This window comes from Myotis davidii, unplaced genomic scaffold (assembly GCF_000327345.1).
Source record: "Myotis davidii unplaced genomic scaffold, ASM32734v1 scaffold651, whole genome shotgun sequence".
Taxonomy (NCBI): domain Eukaryota; kingdom Metazoa; phylum Chordata; class Mammalia; order Chiroptera; family Vespertilionidae; genus Myotis; species Myotis davidii.
Window position 1 is genome coordinate 1,261,339 of NW_006283994.1, and position 15,218 is coordinate 1,276,556.

Below are 15,218 nucleotides of genomic sequence, written 5' to 3' on the forward strand. Positions count from 1 at the left end.
CTGAGAGCATCAGTTCCTGTGTAAGCTCAGGACCCAGCAGAGGAAAGGGCGGAAAGACTCTAGAGCTGAGGTACATTTGTAATGTGAGCACAGAGCACACATTACAAATACTCAAAACTCACATATTTCCCACCACACAGTCCTAAGAACTATTGCAAAAGTGTAAATTCTAAAACACAAAAACCCATTTTATAAACATGTCTGCAGGGGCAGTAAATGAACAGGCAGAGGATTGCGAGTGAGGTCCAAGTACCTGGGGAGAGCCTGCCTTGGCCACCGGAGCGGTTATCCTGGGTGATTTCTGTCCCAGGGAGGACACTGGGCCTGGGCCGCCATGAGCAGATCGCCCTGCCAGAACAAGAAGTCCATTAAAACAGGCAGCATTTACTCCCGCTACTTCTCCCATCTCAAGTGCCCCTTCCTCACACAATAGTAAAGCTTCGCATTGTCCCTGGCCCCTTTTATGATCTTTGTCATCACTGTGGAGTGATGGGCACAGCTGTGTTAGCCCCGGTTCCAAGGTAAGTAAAAAGCACGCATTCCATTTTTAGCAGCGGGAATTCTTTCATAAAGCAGGTAAAACGAGGGTGTCTCTGAGAACAGGCAGGAGAACGGTGGGCAGGCCCAGGCCAGTCAGCCGGCCCCTCCTTACTCCTCACAGAGGCTCCTGGTGCACCTCAGGGAACCGAGGACAGTATAACCCATCAGATGAGACCAATGATCCCCATCACCTTGTAAGAACTCACAGGATCGTCGGACCCTCCTGGAAGCCTCTAACACAGTGGTTCTCAACCTTCCTAATGCCGCGACCCTTTAATACAGTTCCTCCTGTTGTGGTGACCCCCAACCATAAAATTATTTTCGTTGCTACTTCATCACTGTAATTTTGCTACTGTTATGAATCGTAACGTAAATATCTGATATGCAGGATGTATTTTCATTGTTACAAATTGAACAATATTAAAGCATAGTGATTAATCACAAAAACAATATGTAATTATATATGTTTTCCGATGGTCTTAGGCGACCCCTGTGAAAGGGTAGTTCGACCTCCAAAGGGGTCGCGACCCACAGGTTGAGAACCACTGCTCTAACACATAGCTCACCCGCTGCGCATTAGAATCATCAGGGGAACTTTTATTTTGTTTTTTAAAATATATTTTATTGATTTTTTACAGAGAGGGATAGAGAATTAGAAACATCGATGAGAGAGAAACATCAATTCAGCTGCTTCCTGCACACTCCCTACTGGGGATGTGCCTGCAACCAAGGTACATGCCCTTGACTGGAATCGAACCTGGGACCCTTCAGTCCGCAGGCCAACTTTCTAGCCACTGAGCCAAACTGGTCAGGGCAATCAGGGAAACTTTTAAAAGAAAACAAACACACCATATGGCCTGAGTGTGCACCGAAAGGCTGACAGTTCAATTCCCAGTCAAGGTACATATCTGGGTTACGAGTTTGACGCAGTTGGAGACTGTGCAGAAGGCAAGCAACTGATGTTTTTCCCTCACACTGATTTTTTTCTCACTCTCCTCCACCTTCCCTTCCTCTCTCTCAGCATGTCCTCAGGTGAGGATGAAAATAAAATACTAAATATAAAAATACAAACACGCCAAAACCCCAAGTGTCACTCCAGAGAGTCTGGTTACACTCCTAGGGGATGGATCCCCCACGAGTCCAGTGTGCAACTGGGACCGAGAGCCAATAAACTGGGCCCCCTTCCCCCCCAACTTTAAGAATTAAATAATGGCACAGGGTGGGGCAGATGTGGGTGGTGAGCAGCAGAAAGTAAGAAAGTAAATGTGCACTAAGATTCCAGTTTTCTCTCCCAAACCATAAAGAGACGTGAAAAGACTAAGGCGAGGCTTCTGAACTTTTGGGTCTTATACGATGCCTTCAGATTCTCATGAAAAGTCCCAGCATGAGGAGACTGGCAAACCCCACAACGCAGCCCTTTCTCCTGAGCAGCAGGTAAAGAGATGATTTCAGGCATTTCACAGCTCAATGCCTGCTTGATATTTACCGAAATAAAATTATTCCCATCACACAAACACCAAATGGTTACCTAAATGTCTGGCTAGGTATTACTGCTGGCATTCATGACAATAACCAAGTTAAACACTGAGTCCGGCAAACACCACTGTAAGCAATGGACCAAAGACCATCACCACGTCAGGACAAACCAATCATGCGGTGTGACATGCGTCACCCGTGTGGTGTGACTGCTCCAAACGCTTCAGCTGAACCTCATGCAGGACAAGTAGATCCAGAGTGAGGGACCGCCCACACACCTACTGGCCTGACCTCTTCCGAAATGTCACTGCTATAGAGACAAAGAGGTGGCAAGTGTATGAGGCTGAGACTGAGACCCAGGTGGGATACACTGTGATCACTGACAGGCTCCTGGCTCAAAGGGGGAGACCCCATAAAAACCATTATGGGGATAACTGTGGAAATGTGCATTTGGGTGGTAGATTATGTTAAATTTCCTGCAGTGACAATGGATTGTGTGCCCTTGTTTTTAGTAGAGATACTGAAGTACTTAGATGTGAAGTGTTTCATGTTGTAATTAACTCTCAAAGGTTTTAGGAAAAAATGTATTCAAACAAATGGTGCACAATGTTATTAGCAAGTGTTGAATTTTGGTGAAGGGTATAGTATCTCTATATATAAAATAAGAGAAATAAGCTAATTAACAGGGATGTCATAATGGGTTGATCGGACAGGAGGTTGGGCGGGCAGCATTGGGGGCGGGGCAGCAGGGGCCTCCACGCGCCTGCGCTGGGGGAGGGCTTGATCAGCAGCAGCCATGGCTGCTTCAAGGGCTGGAGAGGGAGGCAGGGCTGGACTGGCAGCAGTCATGGCTGCTGGGGGCTCAGGGAAGGAGTCAGGGGCAGACGGCAACTTGAGGGTGGGCGGTGCCTCGGATTTTGAGTCACGCGCTGGGCTCCTAGTTGATTATATAACTTTTGCAACATTTCTGCAAGTTTGATAGGAAAAAAAGATAATTTGCTCTTGGAGTTTCATAATGCACTTGAATTCAACCTGGCTGTCATAATTATTTCCACGATGATCTTTATTTAATAAATCTGCTCACAGTAGGGCTGAGCATGAAAATTCAAGACAGTCATTAGAGGCAATAGTGTGACAGCCACCGAGGCTTAAAGCATTGTTCTGCTCTGGCCCTTCACAGCAGGCAGGCTCCCAGGGAAGATAAAGGCTGGACAACAACTCGCATCATCAAGTGTCAAGTGCACAGGAGGCATGTCAGAGAGGGCGTGGCAGCCCTGAGGCCACTGCGAAACCTCCCTAGGCAGACAGCAGAGTGTGAGATACAGGAGGCACGAAAAAATAACCAAGTCCAACCACCTTAGCTGGGCTTAACTACTGAGAGATGCTAATCTGAGAATTCAGGACGGAGCTCTAAAGCAGTGTATTTAAACCCTACCTGATGCTGAGGGGGAGGCTGAGGACTTGGCTGACACGGAGCTGGACGATGCTGAGAGGGGCGTGGGGTGGCTGAGAGGTCCGGAAGAAGCTGGCTTGGAGGCGGAGAAGGGCAGCATCGGGGGTGTGCTCGGTGAGCTGTTAGGAGCAGAGGCAGCCACGGCAGTGAACCTGAGAACGGCAGCCCGAATGCATCAGAATAGCCTGCTGAAGACTCTTCCGTGCTGCTCGTGAGCAAAGTCATTATCAAAGGATAACCCACTATCCAGACTTTTTAGCCTTCAAGAAATGTAAATGTTTTTAGCCACTTTTTATAAAAGGTGAAAGCTGCAAGAAACATTGATCTGATCTTCTGCTTATTTAGGAATGAGTCAGTCAATAAAAACATCAAATAAATACTTAACAGGAAAACGAAACTAAGTCTATCATGATAGGAAATATTTTCTATTCTATCAAGCTGAGTAGAGCAAAAAGGGTGGGACTCAGTTATGCTTAGGAGAGTTCAGTAACCTCTTTTTGCCAACATTACTGAGAGCTCGTTGAGGGTGATCACAGCCTCTGAGGAGTGAGAGAGGAAGAGGGAGGCACGTCACCCTCTTTGGGATGTTCAGTCCATGGGGAATGTCAGGTAAGTTTCACCTAAAGAGCAAAGGTCTGTAAACAATCTCAACATCCAGCATTAGATGATGAGACAGTAAATTAACATGCAGCCACAAAATGGAACACTAGGCAACTATGAGAATGAAGTGACTGTGTGACAACTGAACATCGGCAATGACAATGGCGCAGTGTTGACAACACCTCCACAGCCACGAGAGAGTCCGGATGAGTGTGGGAGTGCTGGCAGTGTCTACTCCGGATGGCTGTCTTGGGAAGGGCTACGAGGTCTAAGGAATCACTTCGTTCAGGAGGCTTACAGTCTAGTGGGGTGAACACCACAAGCAGATAAAGAAGTAAAAAGTAAGATGGGTGAGCTGGTCGATCCAGATCTGGAGGGAACTGGGATACCAAGTTACGAAGTTTGGGCTGTACTCGGAGCAACGAAAAGCCACGGAGCTGCCAAGCAGGAGTCATTGATGTGAATACAATTTCACACGGTCACTGGTGGCCACATAGAAAACAGTGCAGAGTCTCAAGGGTGGACAAGAAATTCACTTCCCCTACAGGATATATACTTTGTGTGGCTACATTTTTTAAATAAGGGATATCACCTACATTTGAAACCTGAAAAAGCAAAAAACTATTTAAATATAAAGCTCTAATCATCATCATCATCATCATCATCATCTAAGAATCCCTTCTGGACACGAATGAAATGCAAACCTTTTATGTTATTTGAATTTTTGTGATTTGCTAGTATTACTTTGGAAAAAAATGAAAAACAAACAAAAACCCCACAGAAAATCACTGAGTAACTGCACTCACAACAGCTGTTTCGGTGAGTAACACAGGTGCCCCCACCCACCCTACGGGAAAATCAAACCCAAGTGTAACTTACTTTTCGCCAAGGTTGAGCTTGACAGCGGAGGCCGAGGGTGGGAAGGAGGGCTTCAACACAACGCCGGGAGTGGACGCACTTGGCATCGGTGTGCTTTCCAAGGGAGGCTTAAAACCCGATGAGCCAAAGGAGAACGAAGCAGCTGCGGGCGCCATGGGAGAGGCCGTGGGCGTGGGTGCCAGGGGGGCTTGAGGAGGAGCGAACGAAAAGGTGGCTGCACCGGAGCCCACCGCTGCTTTTGAAGTGTCAGAACCACTGGGGTACGGAGGGGGCTCCCCAGCAACAGGCCCAGATGATTTCAAGGACGAAGAACCGAAGGAGAACGCGGCAGAGGCCCCCACAGCAGAGGGCAGAGAGAAGGTGGCGGTGGGAGCAGCCGGCAGGGAAGGTGGAACGGAGGCAGGAGCTGCAGCTGCTGAAGCCTCGGGTTTCTGCGGGACGGGCGAGGTTGGGGTCGTGGGAATACTTCCTGCGATGAAGAAATGGGGGAAGGAAGGGATGAGTCAACACCATACGGCAGAGGGCCACATAACAGACCAGCGGAAAGGGTTTGTGGCAGAAGGAAGCCAGAAATGAAGGTCCTGCTGCATGAAGGAGAAAGAAACACGGGAGATGGAGTTGCTGGTTCACGTTCCACAGCAAACGTTCCCTAGAAGGTGACAGAGCTTTGAAGGAAAAGGAAACGGGGAAGACGTTAGGCTGACAGCACCTCATGGATGCCCAGCTGAGTAATACAGAAAAGCACACTTCTCAACGCGAAAAGCAAGTCATCCGGCAACATTACATCCCAGTCAGGAAAGCTTGTAATTCACATCTCTACCTGTAAGTCACTGAAAGCAAGTTCGGGTGAATAAAGACACACACAAAAGCACACATACTGTATCTCAAAGGAGGCAAAAATGAGTTTAGTCTCTGAGGGGTTAACTTAATAAATCCAGAAATGACAAAAAGGGCTGGCTGGTGTTGCTCAGTGGTTGAGCGTCAACCCATGAACCAGGAGATCATGGTTTATTTCCTCTCAGGACACATGTCCAGGGTGCAGGCTCGATCCCCAGTAGAGGGTGTGCAGGAGGCAGCTAATCAAGAATTCTCTCTCATAATTGATGTTTCTATTTCTCCCTCCCTCTCCCTTCCTCTCTGAAGTCAATACAAATGTTTTTAAAAAAAGATCCACAAAGGATTAAGATTTGACTATATAAAAAGATAGTTACATAACTAAAAGGTAAATTAAAAAAATCTGCAGCAAGAATGAATACAGATTGAGATTTGAAAATTTTAAGACTCTAATAGACAAAAGCTGGGAAACTAATTCACAAAAAATAAATATACTTAGTCCCTGATGCAGTAAGAATGACTGCCCCGAGATAACTGTATTCTCACCTGCTTCCCTCCTTGGGAACAGCTCTGTACCGGCCGAAGGGGAGACATACCTGACGACTTGGGCTGGCGCTCTCCCTCCAATGGGAGCGGCTCTGGTGTCCTGATGAGGGACCTCACTCCGGGATTCTGGTTGATCATGTAAAATGGACAGAGCACACCGTCTGTCGAGAGTAACAGGAGAACCGGAGCCGGGGGAAGAGTCTTCTCATCAGCTATTCAAAAAGAAACAAAAATGAAGGAAGAGGGAAAGACTGCCTGGGCCAGGGGCTGACTGCCCGCAGCTCCAGGCGGCTCCCTCGGGCCATGTCTCAACAGCTTTCTCCCAACCACCCTTCCCAGAGTCGCTGCCCTGGCTGGATAGCCACCCTCCGCCAGGCCTGCATGGAGGCTGCTGATCGATGGCCACCTTCCGCCAGGCCTGCATGGAGGCTGCTGATCGATGGCCACCCTCCGCCAGGCCTGCATGGAGGCTGCTGATCGATGGCCACCCTCCGCCAGGCCTGCATGGAGGCTGCTGATCGATGGCCACCCTCCGCCAGGCCTGCATGGAGGCTGCTGATCGATGGCCACCCTCCGCCAGGCCTGCATGGAGGCTGCTGATCGATGGCCACCCTCCGCCAGGCCTGCATGGAGGCTGCTGATCGATGGCCACCCTCCGCCAGGCCTGCATGGAGGCTGCTGATCGATGGCCACCGCCCGCCAGGCCCGCATGGAGGCTCCTGCTCGATGGCCACCATCCGCTGGGTGCGCATTGAGGCCCAGCCATCCGGGAACAGCTCAGACTCTCCCAAAGCTCCCTGGGTTTTCCCGAGGGCCCCGGTGTTGGGAGGTAAGGTCAACGATCCCCTGACCAGAACAGGAGTCTCCAGGAAGTGGCTGGTTTGGTAGAAAAATGGGACTAGACTCTTTAGAAAACACAAAGTAGGACACAAAGGTGAGTCCAAATATACTCACTGACAGCTGAATCACAAGCATGGACTTTGTCAAGTCAGACTTCAAGAGAATTGGAGTAAAAGAGCTAATCACACCAAATAACCTGACCCGGGAAAGGATGAGGAACCACGTGGTGCACGACAGGGACCGACTCTCTAACTGAAGCACCAAAGAATCTGGCTTCGCTGCACTTGTGCGGTCCATGGGGCTGCAGCTCTGCCCAGCTCCAGCCGGGAGCAGCTGCACACAGAGCACACACACAGGCCCAGTTCAGAGGCTAATCCGTGCCTTCAAACCAAGTGCTGCTACACAGAACCGGCCTAGGGCACTGCTCCCTGGGCAGGTCACTGGGGAACTGGAATGGGCAGAGAAGCAAAACGGAAACCCCTGGATACACTGGACTTCCGCCTTGTTCTAAAGTGTAAAGATACGGACAGATTCGAGTGCGTCTGGCCTCGGTCTCTCCCATAAGTGTCCATGACAATTAGTTCAGTGCTGTCATACGTGCTTCCAGGAGCAATGTGCTACCAGTTCACAGTGCCCGGCGGAGCACATTCTGCCAGGAACATGGAGAACTGGACTTAAATGTTAACCAGTGTGCCCTGATCGGTTTGGCTCAGTGGATAGAGCATCGGCCTGCGGACTCAAGGGTCCCCGGTTCGATTCCAGTCAAGGGCATATGCCTTGGTTGCGGGCACATCCCCAGTACGGGGTGCGCAGGAGGCAGCTGATCGACGTTTCTCTCTCATTGATGTTTCTCACTCTCTATCCCTCTCCCTTCCTCTCTGTAAAAAAACAATAAAATATATTTTTAAAAAAATGTTAACCAGTGTCAGAAATGACGTGCTGAGCGACATCAGGCTACACTTACTGATGGCAATTTCCACCTGGTTAGTATAGTCTATGGCCACTCCCATGGGCAAGGAGTCATCATTCTTGTCTGTCACAGGCAGTTCAGCTCGACTAGAATCCTCTAGGAGCCACAATTCCCAATTAATCTGAAAAGGACAAGCAGAGAAAATGCACAGTGGTCAGAGCTCGGCACTGGCTCCTCCCAGTCCTGTGCAGACATGAGAGAGAGGACAACTCGCACGGGTAGACTCAGGTGTGGACCGAGACTGAACTCTGGAGAGAGTCTAAAAGTCACGACTATCCCATGAAGCAAGAGGTTAATTTTCCAAATCAACCATTCCTCTGCTTCTGGGGCACCAAGTCCCTGCCTTGTGCATAAACCAGTGATGGCGAACCTTTTGAGCTCGGCGTGTCAGCATTTTGAAAAACCCTAACTTAACTCTGTGCCGTGTCACATATAGAAATTTTTTGATATTTGCAACCCTAGTAAAACAAAGATTTATGTTTTTGATATTTATTTTATATATTTAAATGCCATTTAACAAAGAAAAATCAACCAAAAAAATGAGTTCGCGTGTCACCTCTGACACGCGTGTCATAGGTTTCGCCATCACTGGCATAAACAGTGCCTACTGCCCACCCCAGCCAGGCAGAACCCCGAGCTTGCCAGATAAACTCATCACTGCACTCAGCCAGTCACCCCTGCTCCTGGAGCCCGGGATTGCGACCAGGACCCCCGCTGACCCCCCCTGCAGCCTTGCCTAGGAAACCTACACAGCTCGGCAGAGGCTGTGCTCACTGGCACACAGACAAGGTAACCTTAGTTCTCAGTTCCCGGTGTGAGTTCCCCACAGGGGTCCATCCTCTTGCCTCTGAGAAACCGCTAAGACTTTCCCAAAACTCCCCCTTTCCTTAAGTTTGCTTGAGTGGGCTCTGTTCCTTCCAACGAATGATTTCTGACTTTTAAAAATCACTAACATTTTGTCTGACTTTCAGCATTGACCAAAACTGGCAACACGAATCAAAGGGAACAGTGTTCAATGAGTAACTGAGAAAAACAAGAAGCTGTCCAGGTAAGGGAACATACCGCGTTCTATGACTTAGCTATGGCGTAACACTCGCATTCATAACAATATAAACAAAGCTGATTTCAACTTTGAAAAACAATCTGTAGACAAAATGAAGACTTCATCACTACAGAACACAAAGCACAGTGACAGTGTGGTACTGTGACAGACAGACACACAGTAACAGCCGGAAGGTGGGGTGAAGGAGGGGAGCTAAAGGCAAGGGTGGGGCTGCTGAGGTATTCCTCTCACAAAGGGGAAGATCAAGGGGTATAGTGTGTGGTGGCAGCATCAGAAATGAGGGTAAAAATGCAAGTTACAAGGGTAATCAAAAGAAGAAACTAAAATGGTGCTGTAACCCTACTGAGAGGAAGAAAGGGGGATCTGAAAGTTGTATGTGAGCTAAATCCTCATCTGCCGTAACAGCCAGGAAGGTCTAAAACTAATCATGAAGCCGAAACCGGTTTGGCTCAGTGGATAGAGCATCGGCCTGTGGACTGAGGGGTCCCAGGTTCGATCGCGGTCAAGGGCATGTACCTGGGTTGCAGGCACATCCCCGGTGGGAGATGTGCAGGAGGCAGCTGATCGATGTTTCTCTCTCATCGATGTTTCTAACTCTCTATCTCTCTCCCTTCCTCTCTGTAAAATATCAATAAAATATAAAAAAAATAAAAAATAAAAAAAAAAATAAAACTAATCATGAATATTTCGTGAGAAAGCAAGTCATTACTTAGGAATAAGGAGGTAATCATTAGAAGGAAGAATTCACAGGTTAAAAATGGTCCCCTCTAGAGAACAAACTGGACCCAGATGGGGCGAGGCAGGGCAATTTTTTCATTTATAAGCCCTGCTCCATGTACACAAATTATTTTGATAAAAAGCAAAGATAATGGTGTATTTTTAATGTGTGAATACATAAAATATTTGTCCATCAGGAAATCATTACTGAAGTCAATCCAAGAGTAAACTGGACTGACCTCTGACCCCAAAGTGGCCCACCTTGACACTCTGACAACCATGCACTTAGAGCGAGAGCCCTGCCACCCAGTGACGGACAGATGCCGATTGGGGGAAGAGCCAGACGTATGTGCGTGTGGGGCGCACAAAACATTTTAAAGCTTAAGGCAGAATTTGAAAAGAAGTTTCCCTTCAACACGCCTCCTCTGTGGTGCCTCTTCCTAAGCTACCACCAGCCCAGCTCCTGCTGCCAGGAGGGAATGAAAAGAGGAAGGTGGGTCCTCCTGTCACAGGCAGCTCAGCTTCTGGTGAGTGACAGTGTGGTAGGACCTGCATGTTCCTCCTGCTTCATCAAGGACGGGTTACAGTTCATTGACTAGAAGGGGCAGGTTCAGGCAATAGGAAGGAAACAAAGCTGGTAAAACAGAACGAGGCAGGAGAACCCTCCCACACACCCAGGTCCACTCCTGTTGGGAGGTCGATTATATAGTGCGTTTGACCCACACACACGGATGGATCCTACGAGAACAGAGCGCTTTTATGACTCCAAAGAACTAGTTCTCACACCCGTGTTTGTCCAGTGCAGTATCCAAGGACACTTTGTCATTGAAGCTTTGCTCTCACCCGGGAACTCATTAACAGGGATGTGCCCTCATCTAATTCTGATCCGCATAATTAATTCTCTCCAACACCTTTCTCAGAAAAGTTTCCCCCAAAGTGACAAAGGAGAGGACCTTACCTGGTCGCTCTGTCGAGCAAGGATGCTCACTTCCGTGGAAGCCGCAGATGCTGCCAACACTAAATCCCTTCAGAGAAAAAACCAGAAGACCGTGACCTTAAAACACAGCAACAAGCCTAACCCAACCCGAGTCATGGAAACGTCTATGAGGATCGCCTGGAGGTGTCAAGGAGGAAAGCACGTTTTCCATGGTTGAAGAAAGGTGAGATTCTCAGATGTAAATCTTAACTCTTAGCTCACAGGACAAATCCCGGGACACTTGGTCAACTACCTACTGACCTAAGACAAGGGAGAGCCACGCAGAATCCAGTCGGAATCCCCAGGGAGCAGTCCTCCAGACGGAGCAATCCGGGGGAGGAACAGGAGCCCTGCTTCAAGCCCTCTACCCAAGGGAGCGTCTGCTCCCAAAGGGCAGCTCTTATTTATTCTTTATTTGTTAGTTCTCCCTGAGGATCTTCCTCCCCACTGATTTTTAGAGAGAGCAGGAAAGGGGGTGTGAGAGAGAAACATTGATTGGTTGCCTCCTGCATGCGCCCTGAACGGGGCAAAGATTGAACCTGCAACCCAGATACATGGCCTTTACTGGGTATTGAACCTGAGACCCTTTGGTGCGCTGGCTGACACTCTATCCACTGAGTGGCACTGGCCTGGGCTCAAGGGCAACTTCTAATATGCACCTTGAACATCAGTATTTTCATAAATTGTCACTGGGTTCTTAAGAATAGGGGATTTTTAAGATTAGCACATATCTGAGCTAAATTCAAGGCTAGGAAACTAGAGGAGCAGCTGGAAAGGCATTAACTAGCATCGGCTGCAAATATGTTCATGGCCCCTCAGCCTCTACTTTCCTCTTACAGAAACAACTGCCTCGGTGAGAACTTGGGGGGGGCGGGTCGGGGCGCGTCCTGGTTGGCGGCTCACCATTCCTCCATGTGACTGAGGTAGTAGTGGTGCTGCCTCTCCGTGCAGCAGCCGTAGCAGGGCTCCATGAAGTTAACGAACACCTCTGGGTGCTTTTCATCTTTTTTCTACAACAAACAGAATGAGAAAAATCTCAGGTGTGACTTTCCCTTAGTCCTACACAGTGAATGGCTCTCAAATGAGAAAACCATTTACGTTTTATGAGAAAATTTGCTCAAAAACCTATGTCCAAATGTACAGACACGACATAAAGGCAGCACCATGTAATAAAGGAACAGGAGTGATGGCGCCAACCAAGCCGAACTCAGACTGCCCGTCACTTTCTGGCTGGTGGGCAAGCACGGACAGATTACTCGACCTCTGCTTCTGTTTCTCACACATACAACGTATCTGCTAAGCGACATCAAAGGCTGTTGTAAATGTGAAACGAAATGATACACAGAAAGTTTAGCCCAGTACAAGGAAAGTGAGCCCTCAATAAATACATGCTAGTATTAATATTATCCCTGGAAATAAGAATCTTAATGATATCTTGAAATAAGGAATACATTGAATTCATTCATGAGTTGCATAACAACATCTCAAACAACAACAGACCACACGTCATGATGGTGGTCCAATAAGATTACACTAAAGCTGAAAAATTCCTAGTGACTAGTGACACTGTAGCCAGAACACCTTAGCCATTATGATGGTAACACAAATACTTACCACTGGGTTACGGCCGCCTACAGTGTTCAGTACAATGACATGCTAAACAGGTTTGGAACCTAGGAGCTATAGGGGAACAGAATCTGCCACCCCAAAATGTCTACTTGGCAGAAGGGTTATTTTCCCTCCCTACAGAGCAACAGGCTGCACCACACAGCCGAGGCGTGCAGTGGGTGGACCACTGGGTTTGGGAAAGTGCAGACTCTATGATGACGTCGCACGATGCAGTGCTGAGAACACAGACCTGTAAGTTAGGCGGAGTGTAATCGTAAACATATTTTAGAAATTCAACTGTATCAGGAACCCAAGTTCAACACAGAGCTACATAAATCTGTTCAAAGCCAAATCACATCTCATTTGACATAGAAATTTGCCTATAACTTACTAATAAGTTAAAGCAAGGTTGCAAGACAGAATGAAAGTGTTAGCTCTCACTTTTAATGCATTTAAACATTTATTTCTGTATTTTCAAATGTCTTTCTGGACTTTTAAAGCGAGTATGATTTGGAAATACAAGTCCAGCCTCATTAGTCTTCTTTTCAATGCTATTGCAATTTAGTGAGACTGTGTGGATACTAGCGTTCTTTTCTTTCTTCAACATGACTCCCTCCCTCATTTCACTTGGTTCTCGGCTCCAATGGCCCCTCCTCAGAGGCCCTCCTCAGCCACCCCATCTCACTGCACCAGGTCATCACTGGCCTCTTGACTCGCCTGCTTTATTTCCTCCGTCACCCTATCCTTCCCCGATGCCATGCTTATCTTTGGACTGGCACATTCACTAGAGTGTCAGCTCCACAAGAGCAAGGACGCTGGAATCTCAGCTTTAAAGCATCGCCCAGCACACTGCAGGCACAGGATACATGGCGGATGAATAAATAAGTGAAAGCATTTTAAAAGCCAGGCTATTTTCTTGCTTTTCTAAAATGTCTTATCAACTTAACATCTACTAAGACTCAGTTTACAGCTTAAACAAAAGCAAGTTTTATAGTTTTTTTTCAGTATGATCACAATAGTGTGTGCTTGAAGCAGAAACCATACAGTAGCTGTAGAACCAGCTCTACATGGTCCTGTCCTGTTTCTGACAAGATACTGAGTCGCCTATTGGAGAAGACAGACCAGACCGCAAGTCACGCAGCCAAAACAGTGCAGAGAGACCACCACCCCGGGCTGCACCTGGAACCAGTCTCTCCCTCCTCATGGAACCAAAGGACCGGAACCCAAACACCAGACCCTGGAGATCGGAACCCTTCCAGAAGTGAGGGGGCCGCTGTGCAAGAAGACCCGGTGCTGAAGCCTCTGTCGTGTCTTACCGTAAATGGCCAAGTTCCCCAGCCCTCCAGTCAGAACCCACACAGCCAGCACTTCTGCTCCCCCTAACCTCTACCCTCAACCTCTGCCTTTAAAAATCCTTCATTAAAAGCCATCAGGGAGTCCAGGTCTTAAGCGATAGCTTCCCATGCTCCTTGCAGGCAAATAAAACGGCTTTGGCTTCTCCATTGGAAACCTCATGTTCACTCAGTATGTGGCTTTGCTGCGCATCGGGTGAGCTGATCCTCATTCGGACCAGTAACATAACTTTGGTCCCCAGGCCAAAGGGGCACCTGAAGTTGCACCATCACAAGTAAGAAAAGAAAACTGAAGCCTAAGCCTCAAACTTTCTTACAGGGCTCCTCTAACTCCCAAAGGACAGACCCTGTCCCATACGCACCGGGAGCAGAGCCATCACCACATCCGGAGACGTCTCCAGCGTCCCATCGGCAGCGGCATACACTATTGTGAAGACATAGGTCCCGATCCACAGCACATCTAGAACTGAGACACACACTCCAATAAAGCTCCTTGTTTGGAAAGCTCTGCATGTTACCATGTTACATCTTACGGATAAAAAACCCAACTACTATAGCTTTAAGGTCTAGATTTCATTGATAGGAAGCCCAAATTCATCCCAAAGTGGTACTTTTTTTTCGTGGTGGATTATGTCAGGGAAAATGATGAACAAGTCTAATGTGAAAATTAGGATCCATTTAAGCCATCTACCATGAGACACAGGTGTCCACCAGGTTACTGCGACACCGACTGACAGGAGGAGAGTGTTCGGAGAGGAGGCACCAATGCTCCCCTGAGTGGGCATGTAGTACAGCACGTGATTTAAATGTCGGAGTGCAGACAGCACCTTATTGAAGGTTGGCCCCCAAAACAGCAGATGAGTTACCTCTGACAGGATGATCTGACTCATAAAACGGAGGACAAGGAATGACTTTTTTTTCCTGCAAAGTCTGAAAGAAATTTGAAAAAAGTGTCAAATGAAATAATCCCCAAACCAACAATGGTGGGCAGTATCTCAGAAAGCCCGCAGGGACAGGATGACACAGTGCACATGCGACTACACAGCATCGCCGTCTTTGTTGCCTGCAGTTAGAGAAACGGAACCTTTCAGAGGGACTCCGCTAGAAGACAAACACTGCTTTACCCCAAGTGCTCCTGCAGTACAGCTATAGCCTTTCACCAGCCCCTTTCCCCTGCAGCTCTGTTTCTGGGGAGTGAATTGGGAATAAAAAGTTGGGGAACTTTGTGTAAATATGATTACATTTTATTTAAAAAGCAGAACAAAAGTAACGCACGCACATAGACTATCTATATGAGCATCCGGAAAAGTCGGGAAGGCTATGACCGGGCAGAGAAAGGGTGCCTGGGAGATGGACCCTGGATG

At 47.9% G+C, this 15,218-nt stretch overlaps 1 protein-coding gene across 1 annotated transcript in view; it reads right to left on the reverse strand.

Moving 5' to 3' along the window:
* Window positions 1-15,218, reverse strand: part of NUP214 (nucleoporin 214kDa) — a 68,540-nt gene that overhangs the window by 47,357 nt on the left and 5,965 nt on the right. The window contains exons 6-14 of the mRNA XM_015567742.1: window positions 14,721-14,784; window positions 14,217-14,320; window positions 11,798-11,904; window positions 10,877-10,943; window positions 8,133-8,259; window positions 6,379-6,540; window positions 4,949-5,417; window positions 3,452-3,621; window positions 254-348 (exon numbers count right to left, since the gene is read on the reverse strand). Of these exons, the coding sequence (XP_015423228.1) occupies window positions 254-348; window positions 3,452-3,621; window positions 4,949-5,417; window positions 6,379-6,540; window positions 8,133-8,259; window positions 10,877-10,943; window positions 11,798-11,904; window positions 14,217-14,320; window positions 14,721-14,784 (1,365 nt within the window). The remainder of the gene's footprint in view (window positions 1-253; window positions 349-3,451; window positions 3,622-4,948; window positions 5,418-6,378; window positions 6,541-8,132; window positions 8,260-10,876; window positions 10,944-11,797; window positions 11,905-14,216; window positions 14,321-14,720; window positions 14,785-15,218) is intronic.